The 22,455-nt window shown below is 30.7% G+C and overlaps 3 protein-coding genes across 13 annotated transcripts in view; 1 reads left to right on the top strand and 2 right to left on the bottom strand.

Moving 5' to 3' along the window:
* LOC123263158 (organic solute transporter alpha-like protein 3) overlaps positions 1-8,001 on the bottom strand; it is a 31,634-nt gene extending 23,633 nt beyond the window's left edge. Inside the window, exon 1 of one of the 2 annotated variants that reach the window (XM_044725706.1) lies at positions 7,913-8,001. Coding sequence is in view for 1 of the 2 variants with exons in the window: in XM_044725705.1 (XP_044581640.1) it covers positions 7,402-7,435 (34 nt within the window). In the remaining variant the exon portion in view is untranslated. The other variant, XM_044725705.1, reaches the window with a different exon arrangement.
* The window catches only part of LOC123263149 (disheveled-associated activator of morphogenesis 1), a 29,970-nt gene extending 11,862 nt beyond the window's left edge, over positions 1-18,108 (top strand). For 2 of the 3 annotated variants that reach the window (XM_044725692.1, XM_044725693.1), the window contains exons 2-8: positions 9,447-9,554; positions 11,732-12,040; positions 12,120-12,344; positions 12,406-14,090; positions 14,224-14,660; positions 15,324-15,622; positions 15,704-18,108. In XM_044725692.1, the coding sequence (XP_044581627.1) occupies positions 9,513-9,554; positions 11,732-12,040; positions 12,120-12,344; positions 12,406-14,090; positions 14,224-14,660; positions 15,324-15,622; positions 15,704-15,964 (3,258 nt within the window). In that variant the 5' untranslated portion in view covers positions 9,447-9,512 and the 3' untranslated portion in view covers positions 15,965-18,108. Of the gene's footprint in view, positions 1-3,233; positions 3,949-9,446; positions 9,555-11,731; positions 12,041-12,119; positions 12,345-12,405; positions 14,091-14,223; positions 14,661-15,323; positions 15,623-15,703 lie in introns of those variants that run through there. The other variant, XM_044725690.1, reaches the window with a different exon arrangement.
* Positions 18,109-21,729: 3,621 nt separating this feature from the next.
* The window catches only part of LOC123263325 (visual system homeobox 2), a 47,869-nt gene continuing 47,143 nt past the window's right edge, over positions 21,730-22,455 (bottom strand). For 5 of the 8 annotated variants that reach the window (XM_044725980.1, XM_044725983.1, XM_044725982.1 and 2 more), the window contains one exon: positions 21,730-22,427. In XM_044725980.1, coding sequence (XP_044581915.1) covers positions 22,243-22,427 — 185 coding nt within the window. In that variant the 3' untranslated portion in view covers positions 21,730-22,242. The remainder of the gene's footprint in view (positions 22,428-22,455) is intronic. The other 3 variants (XM_044725985.1, XM_044725981.1, XM_044725986.1) reach the window with 1 other exon arrangement.

The raw sequence follows: 22,455 nt of genomic DNA, 5'->3' as shown, positions 1-22,455 counted from the left end.
TCTAATGTTACACTCATCAAGAGCTTTCATTTGAGTACCTACATGCATTTTTGATATATTTCTCATATATACATATATGTAATATATATAAATATATAAAAAATTGATGTGAGTAGTCAAATGAAAGGTCTCGATGAGTGTAACATCGGGGCGAGCTTATATCTTTAAAAATGTCAATAGTTCACAAGATACATGGTCATTTCTTAATTAAGTATCTAGAGATAGAACATTATCAAATGCAGCCTAAATACTTATCATCATAAATTGACTATTGGTAAGAATGATATGAAATCTTGAAAAGGCACAACTTCAGGTTTAGACCTTTTTAATGACACCAAATTCAACCATAAAAACCCATTTTATCATATAAATACACTTGCCACAAAATTTTTCTTATTCTCTTAATAATATAGATTATTATTTTTTGGAATTTCAATAAAAAGGAAAAAAAAATTAGTGTTCATTTTCTATTTATTTTTTATCTTGATAAAAAATTAAAATTTTTCTTTTTTAATGGAAAAAAATTAATTATGTAAAATTTTTGGTTATTTATAATTTACAAATTTTTTAATGCTAAATTTACATTTATTTCTACAATAAAAATTTATATTTTTTTCACTATAATATTCAAATTTTAATTTTTGGAATTCTTTTTAAAATAATAATAATAATTTTTCACAAATAAGTATCTTTACAACTAATTCCACAAATAAATCATATCCAATTCCTCCAAATCTATTAAACATTACGGTAACTCTTTTAAAACTCCATAACGAGAAACAAAAACCCCAGATACATAACACAAGATAGTTATTACAAGAGCATTAGCAGAAAAACGTAAGAATAATTGTAATTGCCCGGTAGCGGAATAACTCGTGCAGCAAGAGCGACCTGTTACAGCCTCATTCCCCACTTCTCATTTGTTCCCTGTCGATTAAACAATTATCAGCGGGATCTAAAAACCGAGTATCAACTATCAGTCAATCAAAGCTTCAATGATAATAGAACAGATTGTGATTCTATTAGCCGTGCTTTCGAAATCGGCAACACGGTTTATTTCCTCCAGCGTCCGTCCGAGCGTGATGCTCGTCCTCCTGACCTGACCCGCGGATCTCCGATCTTTCAGCAGCAACAACCAACAACCAACAACTAGCAACTAGCAACTGGCAACTAGCAACTAGCACTGGAAAGTGCTATCTCAAAACAACTTCCTCTATCCGAGGTTTTAGAGTTAAGATTCCGTGGAGATAGAGGTATCATTCTATCAGAGACAATATTATATGTTAACTGCATCAACAGCTGGAAGTACATTAGTGTAGAGCTAGCAGACCAGCTGTCTACCAAACACCACTTATTTATAGTTGTAAGTTATAACGTTTTGTTACAAACTAACGGCTTCTGTCGAGGATCGAGAAATCCACACCCGCGTATGGATCGATTTATACATTCATACATTCTAACATAAATGTATATAAATATAAATATATTGCATGGTTTACGGTATATCTACGTCGGCATACCTCAAAATCGTTTGTTATCGATTTTGCTGACACAGTTTCTTCTCTACGTGCAAATATTTCCTTATTTAGTTAATATTATTGCACTAATGACTAATAAAAGAGTGATTTATTATTTAAATAAATTCTTTTTTATTTAATGAAAAGAAGTAGTTGTTTTTTAATAGGTTCATTTGTCAAAAATAATAATAATAATTTTGGAAAAGATTCTAAATTTCAAAATTTGTTAAGGATACATTATTATAATTGTTAAATTTTGAAAATCTGATAATAATAATTTTAAAAAAGATTATTATCAAATTTTCAAACTAAAAATTGATATTATTGTTAAATTTTGGAGATCTGATATTAATAATAATTTTAAAAAAGATTATCAAAATTTCAAACTAAAAATTGGTATTATTGTTCATTTTTGGAGATCTAATATTAATAATAATTTTAAAAAAGATTATTATCGTCAGAACTTCTATTGCTAAATTTTGGAAATCAATAATTTAAGCTTAAAGCGCTGGAAAATTGAATTATTAGCTTATTTTTGAGCTTTTTAAACTTTCTAGAGTGATAAAAAAATTAAAAGTTTAAATTTTAAACCAAAAATTTAATTTTTGAGAAGTTTATTATTTTTATGCAGAAAAAATTTTGGAATAAAAAAATTGTTTTTAGATTGGATAATTTTTGATTGATTCAAAAATTTTTTTGCTTAAATTAAAATGATCTAATTTTGTAAAATAATTTTCTTGGTTCAAAATTCCTTTTTTAAATTAAGTAAATTTTGAAATCATGCCAAAATTTATTTCTTTAAATCAAAAAAATTCTAGATAATTTAAGTTATAAATTTAGATTTAAAAAATTGAATTTTAAATTATATAAAAATATTTTTTATATTTTGATTGATTGAAAAATTTTTTTGCTTAAATCAAAATTATCTTTTTCAGAATTATTTTTTTGGTTCAAAATTTTTGCTTTTAAATGTCAATTTTTAATTAAAAACCCCAATTTTCTTCTATATATTCAAATTCAAATAAACTTCAATGAAAAATTATTATTATTACATAATTATAAAAAGAAACTACCCGCATTTTAAGTCTGCAGCCTTGAATTCATCGATTTAAAAATTGACTTCTGTTTAAATTATAAATAATTAATTAAAATTACTTCTTTTACAATCAATTCTATTCTAAAATCTTTTTAAAATAAAATAATTACTAATTTAGGCTAAAATTTGTCCAAAAGTATTAAATATTAAAGAATGAATTGATAAAATAAAATAAAAAGAAACTTATAAAAAATGTAATAATACCTCAGCAAGTAGTTTAATTACTTTAATTTCATATCCCTTGTTGTGTATGGAAATGAGTATGTGGGCGTCTGGAATTATGACACACAACTCGTGCGGTAACCAATCACGGTAAACTTTTTCCATCCAAATAAATAATAAATAACGAGGACGTTAATGTCAAATTTAAGTGACGGGAAGAGCCCGAAATTCCAACCGGATAAAATTCTAGGATTTTAGAAACCGAAAAAGTGAATTTGAACCTGAGCTGAGTCCATTACTCGGCTGAGAGTAGAGATAAGCCAATAATAATATAATAAAGACAGTTCCTTGTGATCCCCCTCCAGCTTTTTAGTGAGGCTCTCCCGTCAGGCCGTCAGGAGAATACAGGTAGACCGTGCAGCAGGTTGCTGTTCTCCGAGGTGTTGTATTTTCAGCTGGCAGTGCCAGTTCAGTTCCCCTGAGAATCTCGAGCAAGAACGTTCTCTCTTAACTTGAGATTGTTGCTTTAATTATTATCCTTTCGGTTTCCCCGTTTATTTATTTCCGTCCGAGTTACATTCGCTAATTTGAATACTGCACGTGCTTGTTCTCCTTTAAAGATAAATTACATTTCATTAATAATTAATAATAAATATTATTTGTTTATTCTCGAGACAGTCTAAGTGAAAATTTATAAATTCGGACCAAAAGTAGTGACCAAAAAAATTAGTGTAATAAAAGTTTGGACAAGTGAAACTTCAGCCCCGGGCGGAACTTTCGTGCAGACAATTTGGGCTCTCACCTGTGCTGCATTCTGCAGCCTGGACATTTATTTTTTATTTTTTATAGCCTTTATCTCCTCTCGGAGAAACTCTGTTATATTTTGGAGGCTCTTGGAGGTTTTGACATGCACCCCGACAGGGCAAAGCCGCTGAAATTCTCCGTGGCTCGTTAATATTGATCCACGGAGCTGGTCTGGAGTCACACGCGTGACCGACACGCGCCAACATCCAGAGACAGCACGCGAGTCCTCGGGAGGAATTCTCAAAATAAGTCACCGTGACGTGCCCCGATTATATATAATTATTTGTTATTTGTTATTTTGATTTCAACGGGTAATTTTCACCTGTCAAGATGGACACTGTGCTTGAGAAAATTGGAAAATTCAACCTGGTAATCTTTTGTTATTTCTATTATTTATGATGCGCTTCAAGTTATTTTTATTACAGTCGTTTGTTACGCGTTAGTATTTGATGACTTGCAGTATACTTATTAATTTCAAGGAATTTATTTTTTATTGTTAGGATAATTTATATTTATATTTATATAAAAAATAATTTTAAATTCAATTTTTTAAATCTAAATTTTCTAGAATTTTTTTGTTTTAAAAAATAAATTTTTGGCATTGTTTCAAAATTTACTTAATAGAAATTTTGAACCAAGAAATAATTTTGAAAAAGATAATTTTTATTTAAGCAGAAAAATTTTTGAATCAATCAAAATATAAAAAATATTTCTAGGTAATTTAAAATTCAATTTTTTAAATCTAAATTCATAAATTAAATTTTCTAGAATTTTTTTGGTTTTAAAAAATAAATTTTTGGCATTATTTCAAAATTTACTTAATTTAAAAAGAAATTTTGAACCAAGAAAATAATTTTGATTTAAGCAGAAAAAGTTTTGAATCAATCAAAATATTAAAAAATATTTTTAGATAATTTAAAATTCAATTTTTTAAATCTAAATTTATAACTTAAATTATCTAGAATTTTTTTGATTTAAAGAAATAAATTTTGGCATGATTTCAAAATTTACTTAATTTAAAAAAGGAATTTTGAACCAAGAAAATTATTTTACAAAATTAGATAATTTTAATTTAAGCAAAAAAATTTTTGAATCAATAAAAAATTATCTGAACTAAAAACAATTTTTTTATTCAAAGAATTTTTCTGTATAAAAATAATAAACTCAAAAATTAAATTTTTGGTTTAAAATTTAAACTTTTAATTTTTTTATCACTCTAGAAAGTTCAAAAAGCTCAAAAATAAGCTAATAATTCAATTTTCCAGCGCTTTAAGCTTAAATTATTGATTTCCAAAATTTAGCAATAGAAGTTCTGACGGTTAAAAAATATTTATTAGTGTTATAAATAGCTTGATATAATTTTGGTTGATTATGAAACACATGTAACATTTTTGATGAATGTTTTCGAAGAGTTTCGTAGTTTAATAAAAATAATACCTGATTAACACAAAGGTCAAAGTGTGTGTGTTAGATTGTTTCTAACTAGCTCCATTTTTTTACAACTATTCAAATTTATTGTGACACATATTTAAGATTCATTAGATTTTCATTTGATAAGTAAGAAGCTTATTTAAATAATATGTGACTGATGTACTGATATTCAGATGTTCACATAAATCATATAGATCAACAATTTTTAGTTTGAAATTTTAATAATAATCTTTTTTAAAATTATTATTATCAGATCTCCAAAATTTAACAATTTTAATAATGTATCCTTAAAAAATTTTTGAATTCAAAATTTTTATAAAAAATCATTTTAAAATTATTATATGTGCCACAAAATATAATTATAAATATAATGTATGCTGTCGTCTAATTAAAATAAAAATTAAAATGATTTGAGGCAATAATTTATGCAATAACGGTAGGAAAAAAGTAATCGGAATATTCGCACAATTATCAATAATTGCCCTTGTGCAAATACAAAATAATTAATTGTAAAGTTTGTTAGCGTACCTATTGTACATTGTGGTAGAATGAAAATAAAAAAAGGCATGATTTATTGGGGTCTTGTGTACTCTCACCGAAGATATTCGAGGAGAGAAACTGTACAAGTTGATTTGCTCCTGTCGAATTGGTGTACGAATAAACGATCGATCGACGATCCTTCCTTCGTTTTCACTTGTGTCTGGTTCCGAGTTCCAGCTCAACAACCCAAGACTCCCACTGATACACTGTCCGGTTTGGCCTGACTTTTTAAAAATTCCTCTTTATCTTCCATCTACCTATTTTTTTTTTTTTTTTTTTTTTTTTTACATGTGTGTAATGGTATTTTTATTTTATTATGGGCGGTGCGGGCACGGTCTCATTAAAAGTTTGTTAGAAAATTTCTCTCGGGTCAGTTCCAAACAAATGGTTATTTACGATTTATCATCACCATCATCATTACTGTTATTATTGTTATTAACAGCGTGTTCATTGTAATTACTGTTGCGCTGTTAATAAATTCAGCAGAGTCAGAGTCAAAAATCTCATTAGCGATAGACGATAGGCGATAGACGTAACTGATGAGAGCAATTGCTTAAGTGAGCGTACAAATAACAGTAGAGAGTTGAGGATTTGGATTTGTATCATGTATATCGTAGGAAGATGATAAAAGATTGGAATTTTTATTTTTATTTATCAAGATTTGCTAAACGCAAGATTGTTTATACTATTAAGAGAATAAGCAAAATTTTGTGGCCAATATTTAATAATATTTATACGATAAAATAGGTTTTTTGATCAATAGTCAATTTATGATAATAATTATTTAGGCTGCATTCGATAAAACTCTATCTCTAGGTACATAATTAAGAAATTACCTTGTATCTTGTGAACTATTGACATTTTTAAAGATATAAGCTCATCCCGATGTTACACTCATCGAGACCTTTCATTTGAGTACCCACATCAATTTTTCATATATTTGATATATTTATATATATTATATATTAAATATATGAAAAATATATCAAAAATACATGTGGGTACTCAAATGAAAGCTCTTGATGAGTGTAGCATCAGGATGAGCTTATATCTTTAAAATGACCAATAAGAAATGACCTTGTATTTCGTGAACTATTGACATTTTTAAAGATATAAGCTCATCTCGATGTTACACTCATCAAGAGCTTTCATTTGAGTACCCACATCAATTTTTCATATATTTCATATATTTATATATATATTATATATATGTATAAATGAAAAATATATCAAAAATGCATGTGAGTATTCAAATGTAAGCTCTTGATGAGTGTAACATCAGAATGATCTTATATCTTTAAAAAAGTCAATAGTTAAAAAAATACAGTGCAATTTAACAATAGTCATTATTTCATAAAGCAAAATTTTATTTATTTACAGTTCACATAGTGACTGCAAGGTTGCTAGTTTTCTATTAATTATTATTTGGGCAAAGATTTTTCGTTTAATTTTATTTGTTACTTAAGATGTTGATTTTTTTTGTGAGACCCGGAAGGAATTTGCTGTTGCTGAGATTTTAGAATGACTTGACATTCTTAGAAAATTTTTGAGGGATTTGTCATAAGTTATACGAAAATATTTAGTAGAAAAAAAAAAAATCTGTTGACTCAGGTCACTTTCTTGTAAATTTTGACTAAATAATTATTGAAAATTATTCTTATGATTATTGATTGAAAAATAATTATTATGACCAAGAAAATATCAATAAATTTCCATAAAAAAAATATTAAAGAAAAAAATATTTTCCTCGGATGTTTCGTATTTATAATTTAAAAATGATGCAATTTAAAATAAAAAAAAAAGATGTTAAGCGGTGATTATTATGCGGTAGTTTATAAATTATTATCAGACCTGACTTCACATTCTTCCATAAGTTGATTACCATAATACGTGTTTATCATATCGCGTTTGCGTTTATAAACGTACATCATAATGTGAGTATGTAGTGTGTAACATGTAACCCATCTGACAATATTTTCCTTGTTAATATTAACATTTACGATAAACCATCTTGACCTTGGATGACATTTACCTACACTTTTATATTTCAATAAATAAAATAATTAATAGTAATTGTTAATTACTATTTTTTTAGCCAATAATCTTGAAGAAGGTCAAGTTTAGAAAATCAAGGAGATGTAGATTAAAAATAGTTTGTTGTTTGTTGCAGTAATATAATAAAAAAAAAAAAAGTATATATCGTCTATGAATAAGAACTCGTGCCGGTGCATAAATATAACTACTGACTATAAACGAAGTTATTTAATTGTTATTTCTCAATGAAAGTTTAGGAGTCATTGTGTTCGCGGTAATTAATTTAAATTGCAGATAACGCGGGACAGTAAATATTAAATTAAAATACCCGTGGTGAAATAGCACTTTAACTTGGACACATATTACAACTATTGACTTTCACATACTGACCGAATGACATCTTATACTTAAGTTTAACACCGGAATATTTTTTTTAACAAAAATTTTAATTATCTTTATTTCTTACGCCCGAGCATAATGTATCCTTTTAAATCTTGTTTTTTAGTTAATAAAAAATGTTATTTGATACACACGATCCATGACGTAAAATTAGTAACTTAATATTGTCATTGGATATTTTCAAGGGAAATAGGGACTAAGTAACCATTAAAGTTCTTAAAAAAAATTTTTTTTTCTACGATAAATATTTTAAAATAATTAAATCAACTAGCAACCTTGCATTATGGAACTGCCATGACTTGTAAAATATAAATAAATAAAATTTTGCGTTATAAAATAATGAATATTATTAAATTGCACTGTACTTTCTTAAATAATGACGTTTTTAAAAATATAAGCTCATCCTGATGTTACACTCATCAAGAGCTTTTATTTGAGTACCCACATGCATTTTTGATATATTTTTCATATATACATATATATAATATATATAAATATATGAAATATATGAAAAATTGATGTGGGTACTCAAATAAAAGGTCTCGATGAGTGTAATGTCGGGATGAGCTTATATTTTTAAAAATGTCAATACTTTTCAAGATACAAGGTCATTTCTTAATTATGTTAAATTGCACTGTACTTTCTTAATTATTGACGTATTTAAAGATATAAGCTCATCTCGATGTTGCACGCATCAAGAGCTTTCATTTGAGTACCCACATGCATTTTTGATATATTTTTCATATATACATATATATATATAATATATAAAATATATGAAAAATTGATGTGGGTACTCAAATGAAAGGTCTCGATAAGTATAACACCGGGATGAGCTTATATCTTTAAAAATGTCAATAGCTGACAAGATACAAGGTCATTTCTTAATTATCTATAACAAAAAATAATTTTATGAAATAATATATTGAAAAAAAAATATTTTAAATTGACCCGCTTAAAAGTAGATATTTATGCATATCGATACAGCGGAGGGCATAATAGCCCCGATAACAACTTGTGTGTCGAGATAAAAACTACCTATCGGAATTTAAAAACCCGGGAAACAAAAGTTGAGTTAGTCTTCACTTTTTAGTGTTAAGTTTCAGTCTTGGTACGCCGCTATCGGAAGTCGCTCGACGACCGCAATGTACACTATAAATAACATATAAAAACACTTAATACTGAAAAGCATTAAGTGACCAGCAGTACCAGTTTTAGCAATGATAAATAATTGCTTGGATATTCTGTTAATTTTAATTGCTGATAAGTGATAATTGTTATTGATTAGACGAACCGGAATGGGAGTTTATCTGACACAATAGAGCTCCGCATCCGGAAGGATCAGCTGATGACTGGCATAGAAATAAACTTTCAAAGAAACTAATTAACATGATTTTCTATTTAAATGATAAATATTAATAATTTATTGTATTATAATTATTAATATCATTGTGTTGCTTCAGAGGATTCCAAGCTGTTCGTTGAAGAGTCCCCAGCCTTTGAAGGAGTTTGTGGTGCACTGCCAAACGATGCCGTCGAGAGTAAAGAAATCATTCTGCGGTTGCTTGCAGGTAAGCGACTCCTCATAATTATTATTATAATTGTTATTATTGTAATGATAATGATAATGATGAGCCCGATGCGAAGCTAAGAAGCTAGAAACCGAGAGTTTATTATATCGTGCGTGGTGAGTTTCATTTCCATCATTGTATCTCCCAGGAGTCAATGAGCTCCGTCGTTATTCATTATCATTATGAATACGGTTAGATGCATACTAACTACCGACCACCAACAAAATTCGCTCTCACTCATCAAGTGAAAGTTTTTAATAATCCAGTGTCATTTTAATCCTCTTCCCAGTTTAATCTTAAGCGATACATTTTCGTACTAAAGTCTTTAAAGTCCACTTTGCTCCCAGCGATGCGGAACCCAAAGTAAAGTTTGTCCTTGTTTGCTGAGTTAATGTAAATATATCGACCTTGTGGTTGCCGGAAGAAAGTAATCGGGTTGTTTTACTTGCAAGTAGGAGGAGCTAATTAAAAATGTAGAATGAATTCGATCTGAATTGAGCAATTTCAAAGCCAATTTGATGGAGAAATTGCGTGAACAAATTTCGCTTCCAATCATGTGGGATCCATGATTTCTAAGTGTCCTTGTTACTCAAGAGGCTTTGATGTTTTATGGTTAGAAGGAAATGAAAGTTATTTGATTATTTCATTAACGAGAAATAGAAAGATACAATTTTTAGATGAATTGGTTTGAGATTTTTTGCTAGAAAACTGTTTTTAGGGGCGTTACTTAGTAATAGTTGCTAAGAAACAATTTCTAGGGGCGTTGCTAACCACTAGTTGCTAGGAAACGGTTGTTAGGGGCGTTACTAAGTCATGGTTGCTAGGAAATAATTGTTAGGGGCGTTACTAAGCCATAGTTGCTAGATAACAGTTGTTAGGGGCGTTACTAATAATTTTTGGGAGGTTTTTAAGGACGAAAATTAATAATTTTGATATTAAATATAATTCTACATTTAATTTTACATCAATATAAATTCTTATTAAATTAAATTCTACAAATAAACCATATTATGTTTGAAAACTAAGAAAAAGAATTGAATTATTAAATCTTTCAATACTTTTTCACTTAGATCATTTGTATATTTAGCGCTGATTTTGAGTAGGTGCAACAGGTTTTAGAATTGATACTAAAAAACTAGATTTCCAGAGTCCAAAGAAAAATCGTATATCCTGTCGTCCTTGAGAGTTTATTTAAAAAAAAATAAAAACTAACTCTCTCTTTCTGAAGCCCGTTTTGACATTTATTTGCCTTTTAAATCACATTTATTTCCCTGAAAACACATATCCCGAGTCGATTTCGCCGTTTAAACTCGACTTTTGGGCAGTTAAAATAATTCAGAAACTTAATAACGGAAAATACCGAGCACTAAAATCCTCCAAAATATCTCAAACCGGTAACTTATTTCTTGTAGCAATATTTAACCGGGCTGTTATTAATGTTATTGACTAAAAAGTTCGTTTGAGTTCAAGAGTAAGAGAATGTTTCGCAAACTGCGCTCGGTGCAGGATAGAAAGGTGAAGAATTCCCTTAGAAAGTAATGCGTGATTGCCCGCATCAGACCTTTATAACCGATTTGCTTAGTAATATTTATATTTGCTCAATAACAATGTCTGTGTCTATGTCTAAATGTTTTCTACGAGTCAGAGAGCAATAAGTAGTCTTTAAAAGTTCAAATTAACACATCATTGCGTCATTTTCTCAATCTTCATCTATAAAACTCTATAAAGAGCAAAAAAAAATATTTTTGTTACATTACTTAACTCCTCAAACTAAACTCTCTACAAGCGAGAAGATTTTGCAACCATGCGCCCCCTATCGGAAATTTCCAGAACTAAAATAAAAAATTTTTAACTCAATTCAATGCTCAGCAAAATAAACACCTGGAATTTAATCTTAATAATTAATTATTCACGTGTGAAAGTACTTGAGGAATTCTCCGATGAAATCTCCAGAGTAAAGCTAAGTCCTTTTACCTTTGTTGACTGGGTGAGAGCGCGTCTGACAAACAACTCGCTCCTTTCTTTAAAACAAACATAGGTTTCTTTTTGCAAACATTGTAACACATACTGTTTGCTTATCATTATCATAATCACAATCACTTGTCACACCTCGTTTCTTCTTTTCTCCCTTCCAAAGCACGAATCATCTCAATAACTTAATCATTTTATTGTTCCAGGATGATGAACCGCCAGAAATTACATACTGCGTGGTGGAGCAGACGGGGACACTCACGCTACAGGCAATGACACCGACGCTTCCCATGCCAGCGGAAGAGGAGCTGAACAAGATGTTCCTGGAGTTGGTAGACGAGCTCGATCTCACGCAAGCTAATCGTCAGGCAGTGTTGGCCCTTCCTGCGAACAAAAAGTGGCAAATCTACTGCTCCAGGAAGGGCAACGACACCTTGGACAACGGAGGGCTCAGGACCACTGACCTTAGTGGTGACCCTGAGGATTACATCAACAGGATCCGAGTGATAGCCAGCGTAAGAACCATTCCTTTGATCTTTGATCAATCAATCCTTACTTTTGCAGATTGGCTCAATAATTTCTAATCTATTTCAGACCACCTTCTCCGAGGACGCGGAAGAACTGTCCAACCAAATGCGACAAGCAGAAGCTCTGAAGACTGCCCTAAGGACCCAGCCGCACAGTTTCGTCCTCAGGTTCATCGAGCTCGACGGGTTGAATGCTCTCTTGCAGGTCTTGGGGACGATAGACGTCGAGGCGGCCAACAGCAACCTTCATACCAGCGTGATAGGATGTCTCAAGGCGTTGATGAATAATTCTGTAAGTAAATTTAATCAACATTCATCACAGTCTTGATGATTATTATGATAACTAATTCCAGAACGGCAGAGCTCATGTTCTGGCGCATCCGACAGCAATCAACACAATCTCCCAGTCGCTGGCGACTGAGAACATCAAGGCCAAGATATCCGTCCTGGAGATCCTGGGAGCTGTGTGTTTAGTTCCGGGCGGCCACCGCAAGGTTCTAGAAGCCATGCTGCACTTCCAGCAGTTCCATTCAGAACGCACAAGGTTCCAAAGCATAATCAACGACCTGGACCGGAACTTTGGGGTCTACAAGGACAATCTATCTTTAAAGACAGCGATCATGTCCTTCATCAACGCGGTTCTGAACTACGGACCTGGCCAAGTCACCATGGAGTTCCGGCTGCATCTGAGATACGAGTTGCTGATGCTCGGAATCCAGCCGATTATTGAAAAGCTTCGTAAGTATGAAAACGAAACCTTGGACAGGCATCTGGACTTTTTTGAAATGGTCCGGAATGAAGATGAGAAAGAACTGGCCAGGAAGTTTGAGAAAGAACACGTTGATACCAAAAGCGCGACGGCTATGTTTGATCTTCTGAGGCGGAAATTGAGCCACACTGCAGCCTACACGCATTTATTAAGTTTGTTGGAGCACTGTTTGCTTCTGCCGCTGGACTATGGATCTTATCCTCAGCATTGGCTGCTTTTTGATCGAATTGTCCAGCAGATTGTACTTCAGTCTGAGGGCAGCGAAGCCGGCAAGGCTCGGAACCCAGACGTGGCTCCAATTGACATCAATGTCAAGGAAATTGTCCATCTTCTGGCCAAGGAGGAGGAATTGGTCGCTGCTAGGAAGAGGGCTGAAGAATTGGAGCGTGATAATTGTGAAATGTCTTCTAGACTGGCGAAGAAAGAGCAGGAGCTTGATCTGAGAACTCAGGAGAAGGAAGACATAGAGGCGAGTCTTGCGAGGATCAAGGAACGCCTTGAAAAGGAGACTTCTATGCACATTGAGACCAAGCAGAAGATCTCCGAGCTTCAGGACAATGTTGAGACTCTGTCAAGGCAGGTTAATAATGAGAAGTCGGAGAGGAAGAGGCTTGAACAGTTGGTCGCTTCTGGAAGTCTTCCTGATGACGCTAAGGCAACTATCAAGATTGTCGATGATGATGTAGAGGAGAAAGTTGAATCAAAGCCCACTCCGCCGCCGCCGCCACCTCCACCTCCGCTAGCTCCGCCACCTCCGCCGTGCTTGATGCCCATCGCTCCTCCGCCGATGAAGATGGAGATCATTAAAAATGTTCCTCAGCCTAGTAATCCCTTGAAGTCGTTCAATTGGTCGAAGATTCCGGAGCAGAAGCTCCAAGGAACGATTTGGTCTGAGCTGGATGACTCCAAGCTGTACAATGTGATGGATCTGGAGTCTATTGATAAGATTTTCTGCGCTTATCAGAAAAATGGAATCCCTGCTGAAGGATCCATTGAGGATTTGAGGAATTTGGGGAAGAACAAGAAGACCATGTCGGTGATTGACTCCAGACGAGCGCAAAATTGCACTATTTTGCTGTCTAAATTGAAGATGTCTGATAATGAAATCACGAGGACCATTTTGTCGATGGACCAGCAGAATATTCTTCACATTGACATGGTGGAGCAGTTACTGAAGTATATTCCCTCGTCGGAAGAAGCAGCTCTGTTGGATATGAACCAAAAGGACTTGCAGAGCAGAGCTGACTGTTTTCTGTATCAAATTTCAAAGTAAGTGTGACTTGGATAAATCTTTGAATAATTTAATTATAAACTTTCTCCTCAATAATGCATGGAACTGTTGTAGGTAATGAATTACGTATAAGCGGTTATTTACAATGTTGTCTTGTAATATTGATTCCAGAGTGCCGCATTACGAGCAGCGCCTGAGGTCTTTGCACTACAAGAAAAAGTTTTCAGCGAGCATTGCGGAATTGACGCCGAGGATGCGTGCCGTCCTCGAGGCAAGCCGACAGGTTGCCAGATCTCGACGACTCAGGAAGTTGCTCGAACTGGTTCTTGCGCTGGGAAATTACGTCAATCGTGGAAACGCTCGCGGCAACGCCTGCGGCTTTCGATTGGCCTCCTTGAACCGGCTGGTTGATACCAAGTCCTCCTGCTCGAAAGGCACCACCTTGCTTCATTATTTGGTTCAGATCTTGGAGTCTAGGTTCAGGGAGGTTTTGGATATTGAAGAGGATATGCCTCATGTGAAGACTGCTGCTCGGGTTAGCATGGCTGATCTTCAGAAGGAAGTTGCTAATCTTAAAAATGGATTGCAGGATGTTCAGAGGGAGATTGGTAGGTCTTTTAGCCTTTATAATGCAAGATGTATAGTTTTCCCTTTTCCAGTAACCTTAGCAACTGTTGCCAAGCAACTATTGGTTGGCCACGACTCTAACAACTATTTCCTAGCAACCTAGCAACTATTAGTTAGTAACGCCCCTAACAATTATTTTACTTCACAATTGTTGCCTATTAACGCCCTCTAACAACTGTTTCCTAGCAACTATTAGTTAGTAACGCCCCTAGAAATTCTTTTTTAGCAATTATTGGTTAACCACGCCCCTAACAACTATTTCTTCGCAACCGTTGCTTAGTAACGCCTCTAACAATCGTTGCCTAGCAACTATTGCTTAGTAACGCTCCTAACAATTATTTTACTTCACAATTGTTGCTTATTAACGCCCCTAACAACTGTTTCCTAGCAATTATCGGTTAGTAACGCCCTTAACAACTATTTCTTCGCAACTGTTGCTAAGTAACGCCTCTAAAAATTGTTGCCTAGCAACTATTGGTTGGTAACGCCCCTAACAACGAGCTTAGCAACCTAAGCCACGCCCCTAACAACCAATATTTAGCAACAAAGCTTTACAACTCCCACATTGACTTTTTATTCAGAAAAAAAAATTACTACTACTATTATTTGTTGATTTAATGATGAATTTTTTTTATTTCTTGCAGAATTCCATCGAGCTCAAGCCCAAGTTCTCCAAGGCGACATGTTCCTGCCTGCCATGCGTGACTTCCAAGCACAAGCAACCTGCCGACTAGCAGAAGCCGAAGATCTGTTCCAGGACATGAAGACCAGATTTGACAGAGCAGTCAGACTCTTCGGTGAAGACTCTGCCGGAGTTCAGCCCGATGAGTTCTTCGGAATCTTCGAAAACTTCCTCCAAGCCTTGACAGAGGCCAGGGCCGATGTTGAGAACATGAGAAAAAAAGTCGAAGAAGAGGAACGTCGCGCTAAACAAGAGCAAGAAGTAATAAGACTGCTATTATGAATTTTTGTTTTTGTTAGTTTGTTAGGTAAAACGTAAATAACTGTTGGCCTCTTGTTTCAGCTGAAGAAGCGAACGATGGAGAGAAAAAACTCACGAGAAGGCATTCTCAACAGCATCGCGCTCAACAAGAAGAACGAGAGCAACGGCCAGGGAGACAATAAAGGCGAGTTCGACGACTTAATCTCCGCGCTAAGGACTGGAGACGTTTTTGGGGAGGATATTGCTAAATTTAAGAGGTCCAAGCGCCGTCCTGTCACTCCCAGCAGCCAAGATTCCCGCAGACACAGTATCCACCGAGAAGACTCTCGCGAGCGGCATTAAGACATCTCTCTCTCTCTCTCCTTCTATACTCGCTGTCGGTAACTTGTCGGCGCACGACTCTGTCGAGTCCTTTTCTGTCTCTTGTGAATAGTTTACCCTCTAACTTTCTCCAACAGTTGATAATCATTGTTGTTTTTCATTCTTCGATAATCGGTTGGAGACAAACTTGTAGATTAGTTTGCCAACTTTGATTACTGAGGATTTAAAATTTTGTTTTTTTATTTTATAATTTATTTGTGTAGTTACATTATCGGGTTTTCTCGGTAATTTAACTACGAGACTGCAAACTAATGTATAGTGCCAAGATGTTTAACGAAACAAGGTTGATCCTTTCTATAGAGAAACATATCTAGAAATTTGTTTAAGAAATTCTAAATAACATTATTATTATTATTAATTATTAATATTTTTTCAGTCTAATTTGAATAATGGTATGTGGAAAATTTTTAAGATATGTCTAGTTATCCTTAAAAAGATTATATTTTGATATATTTAGCCAGATATGGTTTAATATATTCAGATATAATTTTTAATAGGTCTTAATGAGGTCTGGTATTAATATTGGCTATATTGGGTATCAATACTGGCTATATTATCGGTATTAGATTCTAATATCAGCTATATTGGCTATATTTGATGTAAATACCAGCTATATTAGCTATAAAAGCTATATTAGGTATCAATACTGGCTATATTGTCTGTATTAGATTCTAATATCGGTTATATTAGCTATATGAGCTATATTAGAAATAAATATCGGCTATATTGAATATACATGTGGGCTATATTGGCTATCAAAGCTATATGAGGTATTAATACCGGCTATATTGTCTGTATTAGATTCTAATGTTGGCTATATAAGCTATATTAGATACAAACTTGGGCTATATTGGTTATATAAGCTATGTTAGGTATCAATACCGGCTATATTGTCTGTATTAGAAACTAATATCGGGTATATTAGCTATATAAGTTATATTTGATGTAAATATGGGCTGTATTAGTTAGCTATATAAGCTATATTGGATATCAATACCGGCTATATTGTCTGTATTCGATACTAATGTTGGCTATATAACCTATATCAGGTATCAATATTGGCTATACTAGCTATATTTGATATAAGTATGAGTTATATTGGCTATATGAGCTATATTAGGTTTTGATACCGGCTATATTGTCTGTATTAGATTCTAATATCGGCTATATTGGCTATATGAGCTATATTAGGTATCAATATCAGCTATATTATCTGTGTTAGATACTAATGTTGACTATATTAGCTATATTAGGTATCAATATTGGCTATACTAGCTATATTTGACATCAATATTGGCTATATTCGATATATTAGGTCACATATAGACAAATTAAGCTATATATAGATATATTAGACTTGATATGACTTCATATGTCCTCAAATGACCATAAAAAAATTCTGACATGTTTATAGACCATTTTCAATATGTTTTGGTCTTAAAATTGGCTATATTAGATCTACTATAGCTATAGCAATAAATGTTTGGCTATATATAGCTTCAAATGTCCACATATGACCCTCAAAACAGCCTGACATAAAAATTGGTCATATCAAAAATTTTTTTCACGAAATCCCAAAACGGATAAAACTAATCGTAAAATTAGATTCGAAAAAGTGTTATTAATATTATTTAAAAATATTAATATAAATCCCGTAGGAATGTTTGCGGTGCAATATAACTTTAATAATATATCCACGGAGAAATCTAAAATCTTTATGCCTCAGTCGTAAATTAAAAACACATATATTTTAAATAATAAAATTTTACCGGTACGGAGTTTTTATAAATTAGAATCTCATTAGAAAGTAACTTTTCTAAATCCAATTTTGATTAATAGCCTCTGAAGAATTAAAATTTTCAATTTTACACCTGAGGTAATCTGTAATTGACATGTAAAAAAATTTATTTACTTTTCTTTTTTTAAATTCCGACTTACAGTCTTAAGTCATAAATACTATATTATAATATTTCTATATATTTTACGTGAAATTGAGTCATTTAAATTTAAGTGATGTCTGCTCGTAGGACCAACACATGTGTTACAACTTGTGATTTTAACGATTAAGTCAAGTACAGCTTGGGAACTTAAGCGAGAAATTAAAAATTAAAATAACAAATTTATAGCTGAAGTAATTGCTATAATAATTACTCAAAAAAAAAAATTCTAATTGTAATTATTATAAAAAAGGCCTACGCAGTCCGCTGCCAATCAAGTCTGATTTTATAATTTTTTATGGAAAAAGTAGCTCACATAAGTATTATAGACTTAAAAATATTATTAATAATTATAATTAATAAATTCGGTTATAAATTATAAATTATAAATTGAATGAACGCCCACAAGCTTTTGTACTTTTGTAAATATTTATCTGTAATTTAGATTACATTAAATTAGTACATAAATCATCGATAATTCTCCTATGTTGTGACTTATTACATTAATTAATTATTTTATATTTTATCACTATGTAATACATGATCAATAAATTCGGTATCACAAAGGAAAGGTCAAATAATTAAATGGTTTTTTTTTTTTTTTTTTTTTTTTTTTAATTATTTAATATATATATATATATTTAATTTAATATTTAATTTATATTTTGTTGGTTGGTTTTTTGTCTTTAATAATAACTTTTGTCAGAAACTTTATTTTACGTACACTAGCCGACTACTATTCATGCGACGGGACGCTTACGAAATGTCCCGAGATTATTTGCAATAACATTTTCCAATAATTAGGTAAGTACTTTAGTGCATTACATGTTACATATCTTCATTATTTCCAGGATTTTTGCCGTAATTTTTAAATAATAATTAGTCGTGTCTGATTTTTGATACTAAAGCGAAAATATTGGTCGGATGAAAAAATTTTATTAATAAAAATTGTTAATTTAATTTTCTAAAAAAAATGTCATAATTTTTTTAAATTAATAATTAAGCCGCAATTTGAAAATTAAGATTTTTTATTAGAATAAATTTTAATTTTAATTTTAAAATTACAGGAAAGATTTTAGGCGTAAAAAAAAATTATAAGACATTTTTTGTAGAAAAGTAAATTTTTTTAAATTTTTACTTGAAAAATTTCAAAAATTAATTTTTTAAGCAAAAGTTTTAAAAAATTAAATTTTCTAAAATTTTTACTTGAAAAATTTCAAAAATAAAAATTAAATTTTTCAAAATTTTTACTTGAATAATTTAATTTTTCAAAATTTTTACTTAAAAAATTTAATTTTTCAAAATTTTTACTTAAAAAATTAAATTTTCTAAAATTTTTACTTGAAAAATTTCAAAAATTTAATTTTCTAAAATTTTCATTGAAAAAATTAAATTTTTTAAAATTTTTACTTGAAAAATTTAATTTTTCAAAATTTTTACTCAAATAATTAAATTTTCTAAAATTTTTACTTAAAAAATTTTTTTTAAGACTAATATTTACATCAAAAATCTTGGAGTTAATTATCATCTTCATACGTTGAAAAAAAAACTTAAATTTATTAAAGAAAAAATTTTTATTAAAGCTCAAAAATTTGTTTCTTCAATAAAAAAATTTTTTTTTTCAATAAAATAGTCAAATTGCTCAACCGAGGAGGCTTCCGTGACAATCTCTGGTCACCTAACTCAAGCAGTCTTTTCTTCTTTAATTTTAATTAATAATGATTAATTTATATTTAAAATTTACATTTAATAATTATTAAGAGCTTACAATTACAAATTCATTATTGATTACCAACATATAAAAAATAAAAAAGAAACCTTCTTTTTATCTAATCAGGCCGCTTCTACAGAAACCCCCCCTTTTCGCAGACTACATGTCCATTATAATTATTAATTATCAATTATCAATTATTTATATATATATAATAATATTTTTATTTATATTAATATTTACAGAGAACCCGGAGGTGAAACAGAAGTCCCGGGTTCAAATCATGCCTTAGGTTAGCTTAATTCAATATTGCACATTTGACAGCAGTTATCTTTGTTAGTACCTCTTGTAAGTACTCCATTATTATTATTGTTATTATTAAAATTATTGTTATTACACACTCATATTTTTTTTATTAATTAAGAATTAAGACTTGTTCTGTTAATTCTGTAATAAATGCAAAGATAACCTTCGATGTACGTAGGTACCGACACTCGATAAAACAGTTAGTTCGTTGACTTTACAGGTTTATTATATATATTTATATATTTATATGTTATAGTTTGTTGCTTTTGCTTATGGTAACGTAGGCCGCGGAGTAACAGAATTCAGGCCTGGGTTTCTTCGTTGCCGACAAAATGGCCGAACTGAAATCGTTGATTAGGCGATTTATTAACAAAGTAACTAAATATTGTCGTGTTAAATAATTCTTCAAGGTTTTGATGGCTTAAGTATTTATAAATTTAATTTATTAAAGGAGTTTTTGGAATTTTATTCAAATTTAGGGGTTACTTTATCTATAAGAAGAATATAGAGGCTTTTTATTAAACTTATTTCTTCCCAATTTTTTAATATAGACTATTTTTTACTTGAGATTTTTTTAATTGAAGTGTAGGAAGGTATTTAGAGATTTTTGACACTTTTTATGGTTTAAAAAATGAGATTTAGTTTTAATGAAAAAATGTCAGAAGAAATATGAATAATTTATAGTAAATTTCTTTTTTTTTCTTAGTTAAAACATTTCTTCTCTATAAAATGATTTTTTAATGAAGAAAATAAATTATTTTTCAATCTTTTCGACTTTTTACATTTAATTTTTCTCAAAATTAAATCATTAATAAAAAAATTAGTAAAAAAAACCTTCAATAATAAAGAATAAATATTTTTTTCCTGAATTGATACATTTCTTCTTTAAAAATAATTTTTTTAATGATGAAAATAAATAATTCTTTGTTTTTTATACTTTTTAAATTCAATTTTTACTAAAAATTAAAGCATTGACGAAAAATTAGTTGAAAAAAAGTTCAATAATTTTGAATAAATTTTTTTTTACTAAATTTGAACAGTTCTTGTTTAAAAAAATTTTTTTAAGAAAGAAAATGAATAATTCTTGATTTTTTCTACTTTTTAATGTCAATTTTTCTCCAAATTAAAATATTAACGATAAATCTTTGATAATTTTTAATAAAATTTTCTTTTTTTCTCTAATTAAAATATTTCTTCTTTAAAAAATTTTATTTTTTGAAGAAAATTAATAATTCTTAGTTTTTTTTTTCTTTTTAAATTCAATTTTTCTTTTTCTAAATTTAAACATTTCTTCTTTAAAAAAATTTTTTTTTAATGAAGAAAATGAATAATTTTCCATTTTATCCTTCTTTTTAATTTCAATTTTTCTCAAAAATAAAATTTTGAAAAAAAATCTTCAACAATTTTGAATAAAATTGTCTTTTTGTCTAATTAAAATATTTCTTCTTTAAAAAATTTTATTTATAAAAAAAAATTAATAATTCTTTGTTTTTTTTTTCTTTTTAAATTCAATTTTCCTCAAAACTAAATCAATATTAAAAAATTTGTGAAAAAAACCTTTAATAATTTTGAATAAATTTCTTTTTTCTAAATTTAAACATTTCTTTTTTAGAAAAAAATTTTTTTAATGAAAAAATTGAATAATTCTTCATTTTTTCCTTCTTTTTAATTTTAATTTAACTAAATATTAAAATATTGATAAAAAATCTTCAACAATTTCATTTTCTTCAAATAAAAATAATTTTTCTTTAAAAAATTCCATTTTTGAAAGAAAATTAATAACTTTTTGTTTTATTTATTTTTTAATTAAATTTTCTTTTAAATAAATTATAAACTCCTTATCAAATTCCATCAAAACCTTGAGAATCTTTAGTAAGTATTAATAAGGATAACGATACTGATAATGGTAGCGATTGAACGAGAGTAATAAATGTAATAAATAATCCGATATAATCCCGAGGTTTAAATACGTATCTTTAGAGGTAACTCTCCGGATAAGTAGCTCGAGGAAATTAGTTTCCGGGCCGGGTCTGGTTTACCGGTGCTAAATCAGACTTGTGCAGATAGCAGATCATGGCCTGAGAAGGGAGAGAGTGGTGGTTGTGTTCGAGGCCGGCAGTCGCTAATATTATCAACGGAAATGGAGCGAATGAACCAGCCTCCAGTTCAGGTAATCCAAATAACCTGCCTAGCCGGAACGGGGTAATGGAAGGGACGCTGCTGATGGAGGACCGAAAATCCAATTCGATTGATCAATTGATTAATTGATGATTGAGAGTCTCTAATTAAACAGAGGCGTGGAGCGTGCTGGTCGGCGGAGGTCCTGTCGGATATGAGGTGCTTCCGGGAGTTGTTGAGGCGCTGCTGCCCGCCGCCGGCTGCAGGCTCAGCTGGAGCTGGTGCTGCTGCGCCTTCGCTCTTAAGCACGCGATGCTTTCGTTCCTCAGCTGCTCCGTGTCCTGGACGACTCCTGGAGGACCAAAGGACAGTCTTTTTAA

This window comes from Cotesia glomerata, linkage group LG4, assembly GCF_020080835.1.
Source record: "Cotesia glomerata isolate CgM1 linkage group LG4, MPM_Cglom_v2.3, whole genome shotgun sequence".
Classification (NCBI taxonomy): domain Eukaryota; kingdom Metazoa; phylum Arthropoda; class Insecta; order Hymenoptera; family Braconidae; genus Cotesia; species Cotesia glomerata.
This window is presented reverse-complemented; position numbering and strand designations above follow the sequence as displayed.